Source organism: Galeopterus variegatus, unplaced genomic scaffold, assembly GCF_000696425.1.
Source record: "Galeopterus variegatus unplaced genomic scaffold, G_variegatus-3.0.2 Scaffold114, whole genome shotgun sequence".
Classification (NCBI taxonomy): domain Eukaryota; kingdom Metazoa; phylum Chordata; class Mammalia; order Dermoptera; family Cynocephalidae; genus Galeopterus; species Galeopterus variegatus.
The window spans coordinates 912,000-927,759 of NW_007726225.1; the positions used below are offsets into that span (position 1 = coordinate 912,000).

General features: G+C 39.3%; 1 protein-coding gene across 2 annotated transcripts; it reads right to left on the reverse strand.

Annotated features, from left to right (window-relative positions):
• Positions 1 to 523: 523 nt before the first annotated feature.
• LOC103602521 (vascular non-inflammatory molecule 2) lies at positions 524 to 15,760 on the reverse strand. Of its 2 annotated transcripts, XM_008586942.1 has the most exons (7): positions 15,436 to 15,760; positions 15,181 to 15,311; positions 12,647 to 12,839; positions 9,753 to 10,041; positions 7,983 to 8,356; positions 6,937 to 7,107; positions 524 to 1,150 (listed from the first exon to the last, which is right to left on the reverse strand). In XM_008586942.1, the coding sequence occupies exons 1-7, from the start codon at positions 15,646 to 15,648 to the stop codon at positions 959 to 961; spliced, it is 1,563 nt and encodes a 520-aa protein (XP_008585164.1). In that variant the 5' UTR covers positions 15,649 to 15,760; the 3' UTR covers positions 524 to 958. The 2 variants fall into 2 exon arrangements, with proteins under 2 accessions (XP_008585164.1, XP_008585171.1); XM_008586949.1 differs by lacking the exons at positions 7,983 to 8,356; positions 9,753 to 10,041.

Sequence of the window (15,760 nt, forward strand, 5' to 3'; positions counted from 1 at the left end):
TTTTTAATGTAAGAATGTTAGACTTAAGGCTGTCTGGTTAGTTCAGCTGGGTAGATGACCATGGTGTTGATAACACCAAGGTCAAGCATTTGCATCCCCATAATGTACAGCCACACACACACACACACACACACACACACACACACACACAAAGTTGGACTTACAAATAATTTTGGAGATAAAAATCAGAAAAAAAATCTGAAAATTAGAAGTCATATTTTTAATTTTAGTAATATCTGTAGTAAATGATCACTAGCAGATGCACTATTATACTTCAGGTAGTATGGATATATGTGTCTTGAAAAAAGTAGACTGCCTGATATTGAAAACAGTATTACCATTAACAGTCATAGTCTTTGAGTTATGGGATTTGTGCCTGTTAAATCATACCATAGTCTTCCAGTGGGGCTATGAATGCACTTCTAGCACATCTCCAAACAACTTTCACTGTTAAGATAAATTTCAACATTGTCATCTGATTAGAAAGCAAAATTTCCCCTAATCATTAGCACAGAAAACTAGGTGAGTTCAAATTATCTTTAATGTCAAAGGAAATTCAGTCATAAACGTCTCAATTTCCATCATTACTGTTCTCTTCATGGGCACGGCTATTTTTACAATGGCCCTGCAACTCCTCACTTTCTGTCTTCTCACACACAAAAGCACACATGAGGTCTTACAGCAGATAAAGCTGGAGCTGGGGTTTGATTCTCATTTATCTTACTTGTACACCCATGCTCTTCCCATTACACCACAGTGCAACATTTCAAAGTGGCCAAAAAAAGGACAAAATTACTATAATACTTTGAAATAATCCTTGATGAGAAAAATATATATTTAGGAATCATCAGTCTATACTACTGAGATAGCCCTTCAAAGTTTCTTAGTAAACTTGGGAACCTGATAAACATATTTAGCAAAATATGTGATACAAAAATGAATGTGATAAAGAGATGTCTTATACCATTACAACATTTTGCAAAGTTACAACCATTAATAATGTGGATATTAGCAGATAAGTTACTGCTGAATTGCTGGTCCCACATGACTTGTAAAATGAGTCCTTTGTGTACCACCTCCCAAACAGTGACACTGTTAGAATAGGCCCAGATGGTCCATTTTTGTTTACCAAACGCCCGTCTTTTATCACCTAAAGAAAAGAAGGGAAAAGTACAGTCAGCTTTATTAAAATACACAGTGCAAGGAAACTAATGATTTTGAAACCATCCCAGATATAAAGGTTGATCAAATTGCTTCTGCTTGGGGAGGGAGGAATAGGCAGGGCAGGTTATTTTATATTTAATGAAAATTAGAGCAATTCAAGAGGGCCCAAAATTTGAGTTTTAGCAGTTGAAGGTAACTGTTAATGAAAAGTCAAAATCATCGGGAATTAGAGAGGTATATATCACACTCTTCCCTCAAGAAGCTTCAAAGTTAGTTGTGAAACTGAGCAGATTCTAAACGTGAAGAGAGAAATCAGTATATTAGTATATTAGAGAGGAAAACAGATAGGTGCTTAGGAGGTCTGAGAAGGGACAAGCTGGTCTACTTCCCAGAATGGGACAAAACATGCCATAAAAGGAGGAGTTAGTCATTTCTTCCTGGAGCTGCATGGCAGATGACATTGTGGGAAGTAGAAATCAAAGCAGCAAAGACTCATTCTGAGGCAGAAGTGCCTGTGACAGGTATAGGCAACCTGTTTTCTCACTCCAGGTTGGTTAGAGCCAGTGGTATGCTGGAGCCAGTGGTGTACGGACTCATGAGAACAGATATTAAATTTCCAGGAACTTTGGCAGCTGGTTGTTAAACACAGCCATCCTTGAAATTGATCGTGATAGGAATATTTACTCCACGAAAATTGGCATATGCCACAAATCAGAGCTTTTTCTTTTCTTTCTAAGAAAAGAGAGTGGGTTGTTAAAATTTACAGCACACCACTGGCTAGAGTTAACGACTAATGAAAAAGAGAATAAGCCCTATGATCAGAGGAAGATGGGGCTCAGATTGCGAAAGCCTTAAATGACCAGCTCTATCCTGAAACCACAGAGGATTCTCTGTAAGGTAGTATTGTATACAACACGGTTGAACAAGAATAGAAGGAAACACAGACAGATGGACAATAGATAGAATGAGGATAAAAGAAAATGAACCCATTAATAGATCTGCAACATAAGCAGCTCCACTTTAGACAAACCCAACTACAAAATGGCCCTGCCCACCTCCTCCCGTCCTCCCTCCCCTTTAGGAGAAGCCTCCTGACTTAAACAGAAACTCCTTTTGCTTCCGCAAGGATGCAGTTCTCCACCCCGATCCACATTAGCATAATGACCCTCCTTGATGGTATCAGCCAGCCCTTGGTGCACTATATAAGCTCTACCACCCCCACACCTGGTGCTGTCCCCTTTTCAGGGCAGCCCTGGGCTGCCTGCTACTTTGAGTACAGTCCAGCAGATTTTTTTCCTTTAATAAAGCTTGAATGGTACCCAGCATCTCGGCTCACTTTCTTTCACCCATCTGTTGTGGAAACAACAGTATGGGTAGAATGTATGGGTAGTGAAGAAACTGGAAATTGGGAAAACCGATACTTTACAATTAGAAGAACAAAATAACTAAATACCCTAAAGGACAGTTATGTGCTTCACTGTTCACAGAGTGCCTTCATGTGAATTAGCATATTTCATCATCATCAAAATAACCAGTAAGGTGTTCTCTCCATTTTGCAGCTAAGTGAATCAATCTTAAATAATAAGTTAGTCCTCTCTTTTATCTAGAAAATTCAGACATTAAGTAACTTTCCCAAGGTCACATAACTCGTTAATTGCAGAAACCAGACTCTGCCAGGGGTTCTGATGATGCCCAAGGTGCTAAAGCAAGACCTTTCCATATTTGGGGGCATGGCCAGTAACACTCTGCCCTTTTAGAATAAAGCTAGGTGGTCAAGGGGAAAGGGTACACAATTAAGTGTGTTGAAATCTCTGCAACAGTGATTCTCTAAGACAATGTGTAAATATTTGCAGAACTGGGGAAATACTCAAGAAGACATTGTAAGCACAACTGATATAAAAACTTGTCATCTACAATATTTTAAATTGTCTTTCTAAAAACAATATGTTAACAGAGGTCAAGGTCTCTAGAAAAGAAGAACTAAAAAAATCAAGAATCGGTCACTGTTTATTTGGCCCTTTTTGAGGAAGGTAGGTGCCTTAATTCTAGATGGTCTTTAGGTGACCAGCTCTAAAGAAGGGAAACACATTGCCTCAGGCTACTGTGGCTTCCTGGAAATCATTTCTGTGAATGCTCAACCCTATTTGTTTTAATTCTGTGCTCACAAAACAAACTTCAGATCCATAGTTTGGACTTGAGAGCATTTGCCAATGGAGAGCCTTCTTGAGAGGACAATTCATTATTCTCCAGCTAAGTAAATCTATTTTATTTGTTTTTTTGTTTTTTTTTTCTCCTTTTTGTCTTTTTTAACTGACCGGCAATGGGATCGCAACCCTCGGTGTTGCGCCCGCACCACGCTCAGCCAGTGAGAACCCTATTTGTTTTAATTCTGTGCTCACAAAACAAACTTCAGATCCATAGTTTGGACTTGAGAGCATTTGCCAATGGAGAGCCTTCTTGAGAGGACAATTCATTATTCTCCAGCTAAGTAAATCTATTTTATTTGTTTTTTTGTTTTTTTTTTCTCCTTTTTGTCTTTTTTAACTGACCGGCAATGGGATCGCAACCCTCGGTGTTGCGCCCGCACCTCACTCAGCCAGTGAGCGGGAACCGGTCTATATGTGGGATCCGACCCCTCGGCGGGAGCGCCACTGCGCTCCCAAGCGGCGCACTCTCCAGTGCGCCACCGGGCCAACCCTAAGTAAATCTATTTAAAAAAATAATATGTTGATCTTCTTTTGTGAGTTCCATTCCTTAGAACCTGATGAACTTCAGGGAAAGTCACGCCATAGAGAATCTACACTTGTGAAATGAAAACCAGCATGCTGACCTCCCTCTAAGGAATTGCTATACCAAAGACCCTGCCTGCAGGCAGCCAAATGCCTCTTTGATATCTTTTTGGTGTAACACAATCTATCTCATTTTCTAAGAGGAAATATCTATTTTCTCTTTCTGCAAATGAGCAGATGAGACAAGATTCAAATGATAATTATACAGTAAGAGCCTAATTTAAAGGATAGGGCTATCCCTACTTTCTCTCCTTTCTTCCATTTAAGAATAAAAGGCCAGTGCCCTCAAGTTCTGAGAAATGATAAGAGTTGGGACCTACAAATACAATACAGTTAAGCACTTACACATTTACTCTCTTGTATCATCCTCTAACTTTTCCCAACTGCCCAAAACCATTTGGGATGAAAATTTTAAAATAAAAAAAAAAGGTAGCTATGGACTAATTTCATTATGCTCTCCAACTGCTCACAAATTATCACCATCTAACTTCTTCAAATACTGATGTGGCTCAGAGTGACAGTAAAATGGCATTTCTGGCTTTAGACCTTTAGTGCTCAGTCCAATTCTGGAACAATTCTTCAAAGAGATAGATTTTTATGAGTATGTGATATGGGAAAGTGTCCAAGTAGAATCTTGAAAATCAGACTGTGTGTGCAGTTTAAATGGGGGGCTTACAGGGTACAATTCACCTATACTGCCAGCTCCTGCTCCTTCCTGAGTGTACCTGTGTGGCCCTGGTTTCCCTTCCCTCATTTACTTGAAGTGAACCCAGATACTTTCAATTCATCTATGCTTATTTATGACAGTCCAGGCACATTTTAACTTCTGGATTTTAGCTCCAGGCTCCTCACTTCACATCTGATCTTGATTTTCTGTAGTTGGCAGTGAAGCTTGTATTCCATACTTAATTAGTTTGTGAGATTCTACCTAACTGGGCTCTGTGGTGGCCAAGAACTCCTGTTCTCTGGGTTTCTCAGCCTTAGGGGTGCACTATATGTTAAACTGTCAGTTTCACAGATTAAATTTTTTTATTTTTTGTCTTTTTGTCTTTTTCCGTGTCCGGCAACGGATCGCAACCCTCAGTGTTGCCCCCGTACGGGACCGGGGACCGGCAACGGGACTGCAACCCTTGGTGCTGCCCCCGCGCCTCGCTCAGCCAGTGAGCGGGAACCAGTCCGTATGTGGGATCCGAACCCTCAGGCGGGAGCGCCGCCGCACTTCCCAAGCGGCGCACTATAGCAGTGCGCCACCGGAGTAGAATCTTGAAAATCAGACTGTGTGTGCAGTTTAAATGGGGGGCTTACAGGGTACAATTCACCTATACTGCCAGCTCCTGCTCCTTCCTGAGTGTACCTGTGTGGCCCTGGTTTCCCTTCCCTCATTTACTTGAAGTGAACCCAGATACTTTCAATTCATCTATGCTTATTTATGACAGTCCAGGCACATTTTAACTTCTGGATTTTAGCTCCAGGCTCCTCACTTCACATCTGATCTTGATTTTCTGTAGTTGGCAGTGAAGCTTGTATTCCATACTTAATTAGTTTGTGAGATTCTACCTAACTGGGCTCTGTGGTGGCCAAGAACTCCTGTTCTCTGGGTTTCTCAGCCTTAGGGGTGCACTATATGTTAAACTGTCAGTTTCACAGATTAAATTTTTTTATTTTTTGTCTTTTTGTCTTTTTCCGTGTCCGGCAACGGATCGCAACCCTCAGTGTTGCCCCCGTACGGGACCGGGGACCGGCAACGGGACTGCAACCCTTGGTGCTGCCCCCGCGCCTCGCTCAGCCAGTGAGCGGGAACCAGTCCGTATGTGGGATCCGAACCCTCAGGCGGGAGCGCCGCCGCACTTCCCAAGCGGCGCACTATCCAGTGCGCCACCGGGCCAGCCCCCAGATTAAATATTTTTATAAACATGATATATTCCAATCAGCAGACACAGATGACCATAAGCAATCTGCAATCTTGAAGATTTCCTTGCTTGATGCCTTGGATGAGTTAACTTAGATCCTATTTTCCTTTTATAGAACATGCAATGATTTTATCCTAGTTACTGAAATCCTGCCTCTGTTTGCTACAATTCAGAGAAAACATTAATATTTAAACCAGTGGAGTATGTGTATGCACGTGTGCACGTGTCAGGTACTACTAGCAGATATAAACCTGCAGAGTCATAACACTAATTTGAGACTAGCTTAATGTGTGAACTAATTGGTTATAGTCACTATAATTTGTGAAGTAAATATCTGATTTTCTGTCTATATCCACATGTGACAAAAGGAAATCAAAAATCTATAAACAAATATTCTTCAATGAATGGTGCCTTGGGCTCATGTGTTTTAGGTATGTTATTGTGTTATTCCAATGAAGTGTCATCATTTTAGAATTAGTTGCTATAAATTACAAAAATGGCCACAAAATTTCCCCCTCCTTTACCCGTGCCCTTTTGCAATGTGATTTTACAGCTCTTCCCATGGAGAGATCTGCATTGATTATTTTTCTACCGCTTGACTCTACATTGCTCATGTGGCTTACTGTGTTCCATGAGACATTTGCAAACATGATGCAAGCAGAAACTTGAAAAGAACATGCCCATTGTGGCTTTTCCTCTTGATGCTCTTGATCTCACTGAACTAACACATGAATAAGGCCAGATTTGCTGAAAGATGAGAGAACACCAGGAGAGATGGCTCCAATCATCCCAGCTGTCCAAGACAAGACAGCCCCAACCAACACACTATCTAAAGACAGATGCAATGAGCACAGCCAACATCAACTGAGCCCACTCAGAGCACAAAAACAGCCCAGCTACACCCACTTCAAGTTGCCAACCCACAAAATCATGGCTAAATAAATGGCTATTGTTTAAAGCCATTAAGTTTGAGGAAGTTCGTTACCTGCAGAAGTATGGATACCATTGCTATAGCCTGTTTTACTTGGCTTCAGAGAACACATAAAATGAAAATACTCTTAAAATCCTCTTACTTCAAATTTTCCAGGTGACAGATGAATTTTAGTAAGTAGCACTTCAGGAAAAACATATTCTGTCCCAAATGTGCCACTGAGGGAGAACATTTCAAATCTTGTAGAAGCAGTTTCTACTGGCCGTCCACAAGTTGTCAAATTAGTAGTTTTGCACTTCAGCATTGTGCATACCTATGTGGGACAGATACAGATAAAATGCAACACATTACATCTAAGTTACTTGTACTAGAACCGTCGACTTATTTTTTCAACCATACCGAGGCAAAATTATCTTTCTCTGTAAAGGAATTTGGATCATTTTTCTTATAATTACGTGGTTTATTGGAAGTGGCAAGTGATTTGAGAACCAACCCACTTCCTGGATACAAATGGATTGAAAGAAAGAAGTCAGTTTAGAATTAGGTTCAAACCATGAGTTTGGTATGTCAGATGCTGGCATCGAGCCCATGGAGGTCTTTGGGCAGCAGGAGTACTAAAGCTGAAAGGATAATTAAAAGTTTGACCACCCCTGCACCTCACCTCTTTTTTTCGTATTCTTTTCTTTAGAAGAAGACAGTGGGACATGGAATATAATAAGAAAATACAAATTTATAGCCAACACTCTATAAAAAGTTTGCATCTTTAAAATTTGTTATTTGAAGGTAATAAAAAGACTAGGGCATCTGATTAGAAGAGAAACTACGATAAAAGTGGTATTCTTATTCATTGTTCACATGACAAGTGAAAATAAGACTGTTTATATTCAGGTAAGTCGTCAAATGTCATCAAGTAAGACTTCTTCTTGAAGTTCACCACAATATGCAAACTAGTTCATCAAATTAGACTTAATTCCCATTGCAAATAATTTATTAACCCCAGTGGGGTGTGTGTGTGTGTGTGTGTGTGTGTGTGTGTGAGAGAGAGAGAGAGAGAGAGAGAGAGAGAGAGATACTGTCAACGCATGAAGTCATGCCAAGAAAAGCACTTGATTTCCTGGAACAAATATGAAAAGTTAACCTGGAATGTTCTGACACCTAAACATTCCCTTTCCCTTGAGCTGAGATTACCTGCCAATACTCTCTTCTCCTTCGGCCATGCAATCCTGTAAAAGCTCCTAGAACATACACTTCATTCTCTTCTTGTTTTAACATTTTGTAGCTTAAATGACAACAGAGCTCTTTTTGACAGACTGTAAGATTTCCTGCATATTCAGCAAGTTCTGTGAAGTTGAACCCATCCTGGGAAATAAATCCCCCGAAAGTGTTTTTCTGTACTGGGAATGGTTTGATGGCCGTAGCGTAGGCACTCCAGTTCATGGTTGTTGAGTCAGCAGGAGAGACTCGGGGATGTGAATCGACCTCCGAAAAGAGGAGCTTTCCCAACTCAGTTTCCATGTCATAATGGTACACTTTAGGAGAGCTTGGTGCATAGATACCACTCCCTGTGAATGGAAGACAAGTCTTTTTAAAACAACAACACAAAAAACCCATACTGCCAATTTCCCCACCAGAATTGGTCATGTGATCATGTTACCATATTAGTCACAGTGAGAAAGCACACAGGCTTCTAGTTATACAGCACACCTAACTACTTCTCTTATTCTCTATTGGAAGAGATTAAAACAGATGTTCAATTGTCTCATTTCAAATAAACTTTGAACATAGCATTATTTATTAGCATTATGGAAAATTAAGCCAAATATAAAAATCTTTGTATTCAGGAGACCCTGACAGGCAAGGAAAGGTAATGAAAAATTCTCTCCTGTTTTCCCACTGTGGTTATTTTCAAATATGAACAAAAAATTTTCAGTACCCCTCTCTTCAATAAGTGGATCTAATTCCCATCCCTTGAGTGTGCTCTGGACTTAATGACTCGGTTTTTTTTTTTTTTTTTTTTTTTTTTTTTTGGTGGCTGGCCGGTAAGGGGACCCGAACCCATGACCTTGGTGTTATAAGGTGCATTCAAGCCAACTGAGCTAACAGGCTAGCCCAACTTTTTTTTTTTAATTGACTCATTTCTAATGAATAGAACATGGTAGAAATAAATAATGGTGGTGACTATATATAAACAGCAAAGTGGCTTCCTCTCTCTGTCTCTCATCACTTGATCTGGAGGAAATCAGCTGCCACATCATGAGACTACATCATGCAGCACTAACGAGAGAAAAGTGGCAAGGAATGGAGGCCTCCTGCCAACAGCCACTGAGGAACTGAGGGCTCCTGCCGATAGCCATGTGAGTGAGCCATCCTGGAAGCAGACTCACCAGCCCAGTCAAGTCTTCGGGTGACTGCTAGCCCAGCCAACAATCTGATGCAAACTGAAGAGACAGTCTAAGCCAGAACCACCAACTAAGCTGTTCCCAATTTCCTGACCAACAAACTGTTAGATAATAAATTTGTCTTGTTTCAAGACACATGTACTTTTAACTTTAAGGGTAATTTACCATACAGCAGCAAATAAAGAATACACTTTTCTACCTTTGCCAGTTTAGAGCATATCTCTGCTTAGTTCCCTGCTTGTCCGGTTACTAGCTGGGTAGGTAGCCTTTGGCAAGTTACTTGTATTCTCTGTCTCTCAGTTTTCTAATCTGTAAGTTGGGATGTTAATACCCACCACACAGAGCTATTCTAATAATTAAATGAAATAATACACATAAAGGATTTAGCACAATCTAGCTATTATAATCAAGCATTAGCTTTTCTTTTTTTGTGCAAGAATGTCAAACATAGTGAGGACTCTTAACAAAAAAGCAAAAAATTAAGACAGGTCATATCTGAAGTATTAGTTTTCCTGTAGTTAGAAGTATAAGCTGTAAACCTCATTTGGTCATGAATTACCTGTCATGTTTTTCCTGATATGATGTATGTTGGCCACAAGAAGATTAACTCCCATTCCCATTGCCCAAGCTGAATGGAATTCAATAGCTGTCAAAAGAGGCAAAACATTCATCCAAGCTGTGGGAAGCAGTATGGTGTCCACGTGGAAATCCTTCACCAGAGTAACAGCAGGATCATGGAAGAGTATATCAAAGCATGTGAAAATGCCAAACCTTCCAAAGGTGGTGTTGAAAGTTACCAACTCCAGCTTTTCAGGGACATCAAACTGAGGCTCATGGTAGAGGTGATACTACAATAAATACATAGAATAAAAGTAGTAAAGGCTGGTTTATTGAAGAGATGACTTGTAAAAACCCTCCAAAGTTAGTAACAGATTTGGCTCTGGTCAATGGCAAGAAATCTAGGAAGTGAATGAATCTGGCAATGGTAAGTCAATTTCCAAGGAATCTGTGGAGGAATAAGCAACATATGTTCATAGCATCTCACTGTCTTCTCCTCTCTCTCTCTCTTACTCTCGCTCTTTCTATCTCTCTCCCCCCGACCAATTAAGAGCCAAATACCTCCCTATAAACCCCAAAGACTATGAGCTTCTTTAAAGCTGAATACATGCATTATTCTTCTTTGAATCCCTGATATCTAAAAACATAGTAGGTGCTAAATAAATATCTGTGAGTCAGATAAGAGATGCCACCTCCCTCTTTATAATGTCCCACCCAAAGTAATCTCCAGGGACTCTTTTACCCAGCTTTCAAAATCACTGTTAAAAGGAATGTTTTATTTAATTTTCCCTGACTCTTTCCAAGTAAACTTGAAAAACTAACCTAGTCTAATATAATAATCAGGGTCAACAGTTGATAAAATGGTCTGTCACATAGGGAATGCAGAGGGTTGAGAAAGAGACTCTTAAAACTTCTCTAAATTTATTTTCTGTCTAAAAATATAAAAGAAATTGAACTTTACTAGCATTTTAAGAATTGATAAATGAAGCAACAAAGGTACTCTTATTAGGTCCATATGTCAGAGGTCATGGGTCATGAACGGTCCCTGAGGTACCCTGAGGGATGCGTGAGAGCCCTTGAACATAGAATGACAGCAGGCTCCTCTATGCTTGTCCACATTCAGTGCATACCACCATCCTGCAGTGTACTTGGACCTGGTTATGTGGATTCCCCAACGATGCCACCCCTGTTAACTAAATTAGCTTTTACAGAATGCAACAGCTTAAAACAGTTCAGGAAAATGCATTGAAAGATAATACTAATAATACAAAGTCTCCCAAACAAGAAAATGGAAGACCTGATATTTCTGTTCCCAGTAGGATATACATTTTGAGGAGAAAATGAAGGTTCAATTACATACAAAAAGTTCTCGAAACCCACAAAATTTTTTAAAAAGTTTGTTTTGAGATTTTTGTATTTATAAATACGCAAATTTTAAAATATGCGTATATTGAGGACTCGTGTTAAAAAATGTCTCCACTAGGGGTATATAGTCAAAATCATTTGGAAGCCATTGGTTTAATATCCCTCCTCTTAGTTAATATTTATATTTTAACTGGAACTTGTAGGCGATAATTTCTCTACTCAAAACATGCTTGGTCACGTAGGGCCGGCCCGTGGTTCACTTGGGAGAGTGTGGTGCTGTCAACATCAAGTAAAAATATGCTTGGCCACAATTTAAAATGCTTCAAAAAAGCATGGGAAGGACGAGGAACATTCATACAGCCTGAACATCACATACCTATTTAAAAGGCTCTCTCTCCACCCAGTTTGGTATAAAATTATGACTTAAGGGTTATTTCACTCTTTTCATTTCAGAGTTTAAAGTAAAAAGTTTATGGTTTGACCTTAAATCTACAAAAGGGCAATTAAATCAACTAGGGTATAAGATATACCTTATTGATTTGATAGAAAATTAACTTAGGTGAAACCAATTTATACAATTTTGAAATGTCTTTATACCATTTCAACACTAAATGGCATCAACATTACAGTCACCTTAGTATACTTTGCATCAATATTAAAAATCACTTGTTTCATATATACAAAAACATATATCTCTAGTAACCACAGCTTGTTACTGGAGATGGAAAAGGGGAAGGGGAGAGACAGGGGGACTAATGAGGAATTGGTCAATGGACACAAAGAATGATTGCGTATTGTAATGATGAATAAGCTAACTATCCTGATCTAACCACCACACATTCTACACAGTTACTGAAAATCAACGTTGTACCCCACATGTATGTATAATAAACTATCTAAAAATAAAAATAAAGGGCCGGCCCGGTGGCGCACTGCGCTAGTGCGCCGCTTGGGAAGCGCGGAGGCGCTCCTGCTGAGGGTTCGGATCCCACATACAGACCGGTTCCCGCTCACTGGCTGAGCGAGGCGTGGGAGCAACGCCGAGGGTTGCGATCCCATTGCCGGTCCTGGTCCGGTACGGGGGCGACACTGAGGGTTGCGATCCGTTGCCGGACATGGAAAAAAAAAAAAAATAAAAAGACAAAAAAATAAAAATAAAAATAAAAATAAAATAAATAAAACCTGAAAAAGAAAGAAAGAACAGTCACATGGAAAAATTGTCAAACAAACATAGCCAGACGCATACTTAAAAAAGAGTGCCATGGGATACTATTTGTCCTACTAAATTAAAGCACACTCACACACACAAAAATTATCTCAATTCTGGACCATTACAACACTTATCTAACAGTCTCTGTCTACAATTTTCCAGATTAGTTTTTCTCTAAAATGTCATTTTCTTCATTGCTCCTGTTCACAAAAAAATCTCTAATAAATCATATTATACAGCAAATGAAGCTCCAACTCCTAACCACAGCATTCACTTCTCTCACGTCAGGCTCCTTTTTACATACCCTCCCTCTCTCTTACCTTATGGTAACGTGCCACCAGTTTTCCCTCTGTATCGTACACCACATTGGTATTGTATTGATAATAGCCATTAGAAGGACATGCAGAGTCATGGGAATCACATGGCTTTTTGTCCCCAATATTCGCCAAGACATAGATAGAGTTGTTTTTGGCCAGGCAGCTAAGTCTTGTTTGTACTGGTGTACGGCCAAATCTAAATCAAATTTTAATTAAGGCATGTTAATTTTAACCAGTATTTTAGTCACTTCATACAGAGACAATAACAACAGTAGGAGCCTAAATGTAACTGAAGTTAATCTAAAAACTACTCATAAAAGAATCATATTTAAAAAGCCACAGATCAAACAGAAAGGACATTGTTGGGTGGGAGGGAGGAGAGGGAGGAGGGAGGGAGGTTTTGGTAAGGGGCAACAATAAACAACCACAATGTATATCGACAAAATAAAATTTAAAATAAATAAATAAAATAAATAAATAAATAAAAAGCCACAGATTATACTTAAACTTGATTAATATTTTCCACACCATATCTTTTGCTCCAGCGATTCATTATTCACTCTCCTGCATCATCAATTGTCTTGTCTCTAATGGACTGTTCCATCAACACAAAATATGCTCTACTACCTCTATATTTTAGAAAATTAAAATAAAAACCTCTCTTGACCCTTTATACCCTTCCAAATATCACTTCAGTTCTCAGCTCCCGTCTTATGGTAAAATTCCTTGGAAGAGGTGATCATCTTTCGGTCCCCAGCTTCTCCTCTCCCATTCTCTTTCAAGTCACTCCAGTGAACTTTCATCTCTATCATCCCTACTGTGACGAATGCCAACAATGACCTTCACATCTTACCTGACCTCATCTTACTTGACTTGTCTGCAGCAGTTGACACAGTTAATGACACCTTCCTCCTGGAAACACTGCACTCCTTACTGGACCCACCCTCTCATGCTCCTACTCGTTGGTTGCTCTTCTGTTTCCTTTGCTGGTTCCTTCTCATCTCCCCTGAGTCTAAGATTGGAATGTCCTCGAGCTCAAGCCTTATGCCTGTTCTCTTCTTTAACTCACTCCATAAGTGAACTCATCATGGTATTAAAAACCATTTATATGCTGACTCTTGATTTTCTATCTTTTGACCTAACCTTGTCCTTTCATGCCAGACTTGTATATTTAACTGCCAGGTTGACATCTCCATCTGAATGTCTAAGGGGTAGCACAAACTTAAGATGCATAAAAGTGAATTCCTGATTTCTATCCCAGACATACTGTTTCTTCAGTGCGATCTGCATCTGTAAAGGGCAATCCCATTCCCCACGTTGAATTAACCATAACTGTACTGGGTGATGATGCAAAGTTTGTTACTTGCATTCTGGCATTATGAAAGAGGTGTTTGCTAACCACATAGAATAAACCCTTTCCCCAACCTTCACTAGTTTCCATAGCTGCTGTAACCTTTCACTCTTTCACAAATTGCAACACGTTATTTTTAACAGAAAATCCAGAACTCAATCCTGCTGTGAGATGAAAAACAACTCCCAAAACTTCTATATAGAAAAACTGTCCAGCCATTTGCCTTTCATCTTGCACGAAAGAAAGTGTCTCCCAAACCCCATAAAGAGCATTAGCTTAGAACAGGAAAGATGGGAAGATGGACATGTCCATTGCCATGTAAACGGGTAGTCTCCTCTGAGTGCAGTCAATCTCTCTAGAGCTATGAAAAGCCATTTCCTGATACCCTTCTATAAACTGCAGAATCATCAGGAGTGCCTAAAAAAGTGTGCTATCTATCACCCTCCAGCAAGAACATAACAAAAGAATGTTTACTAAACTTAATTTGAGGTAAAAGAGTGAGGGAAAGGGTGAGAAGATAAAAAAAAGAGTGAACAATGAGAGAGAAAAAGATTGTGAAAGAGGGAGAGAACTATCACTGCAATAGAGAAGTGTGCACTCTGTACCTAAATAAATCATCTTCAAGTCCTACTAGACAGTAGGATTTATAAATTCAGTATTTACTTATATATATTAAATATTTTATATTAGAAGTTAACCTTTTCCTGGGGAAATTAACTTTATGAGACTAGGAAAATGCAGTTTCAAAGCATAAGGTCTTATGATTCACTAGAAAGTACACAGTGAGGTCTTTGTGCCTGAAAAGCAAACTCTGGGGCAAAGAGACTCTATGAAATTGAAATATGGTCCCTTCAACAGAGACCTTGGACTATTTTCCTAACACAACCCACTGTCCACTTCAGAAATTGAGTTACTTTTGTATTTGTGAGATCCTCTTCTTTTAATTTTCCTTGTAATAAATAACCGTTTACAAATTTTCCCCAATTTTAATAAAGATCTTCAATCATAAAAAATTGTTAAATGGTCTAAGTACAGTTTTAAAAAATCTAACAAATGCCGAGATAAACATAACCATAACATACATCACATATTTGATAATTCTGGATTGATCATTTCGCTCTGGCAAACTTGCACAATTTAGAGAATTATAGCATTATTGTACAAACAACTAGGATAGTTAAAATACCTGTGGGGGTCTTTACATGGAATCCAGTTCACCTGAGGGTCTGGGATATCTTCCAGATAAGGGAAAATGGTTTCCCTGGTAAATTCCCACCCATAAAGTGCATCTTCTGGAGTCACAATAATTCGAGCATTCTGTTCAAAACAAGTCAAATCAAAATTATTTTTCCACGTACAACAAAGAGTCTTCAACACTCCAGTTTTCCACCAGCTCCCATGTCACCCCCACAAATTATGATTAGCAGAAAGAAAAGACTACCTGCTCAGCTGCCTGCTTAATTGCTCTCTCCAGAATATCTATATTTTTGTTCATGAGAAGCAAAGCATCATCCTGAGAAACAGTTATTTCCATTTTATTTGGCAATATGACAGCATGTTCATACACTGCAGCTATAAATGTGTCCAGAGCACCAACATGCAGGGTAATCAAAGTAAAAATTGCCACAGAGGTCAGAAAAGAGGAAGTGGTCATGGCCAAGGTTTAGTAGTTTCTGAAAGTAAAAGTAACGTTCATGGAGAATTTATAGAGGCGAGAACATTTACGTAACATAAGACTGCCAGCTACTGGGGTTTTATTTTACAAT

Excerpts from the sequence above, each read along its gene's own strand:
- LOC103602521 (XM_008586942.1), bottom strand. The coding sequence starts at position 15,648 with ATGACCACTTCCTCTTTTCTGACCTCTGTGGCAATTTTTACTTTGATT. Across the intron at positions 7,108-7,982 it reads GGAGAAGAGAGTATTGGCAG|GTATGCACAATGCTGAAGTG; the intron begins GTAATCTCAGCT and ends TGTCCCACATAG. Across the intron at positions 1,151-6,936 it reads TGTCACCTGGAAAATTTGAA|GTGATAAAAGACGGGCGTTT; the intron begins GTAAGAGGATTT and ends TCTTTTCTTTAG.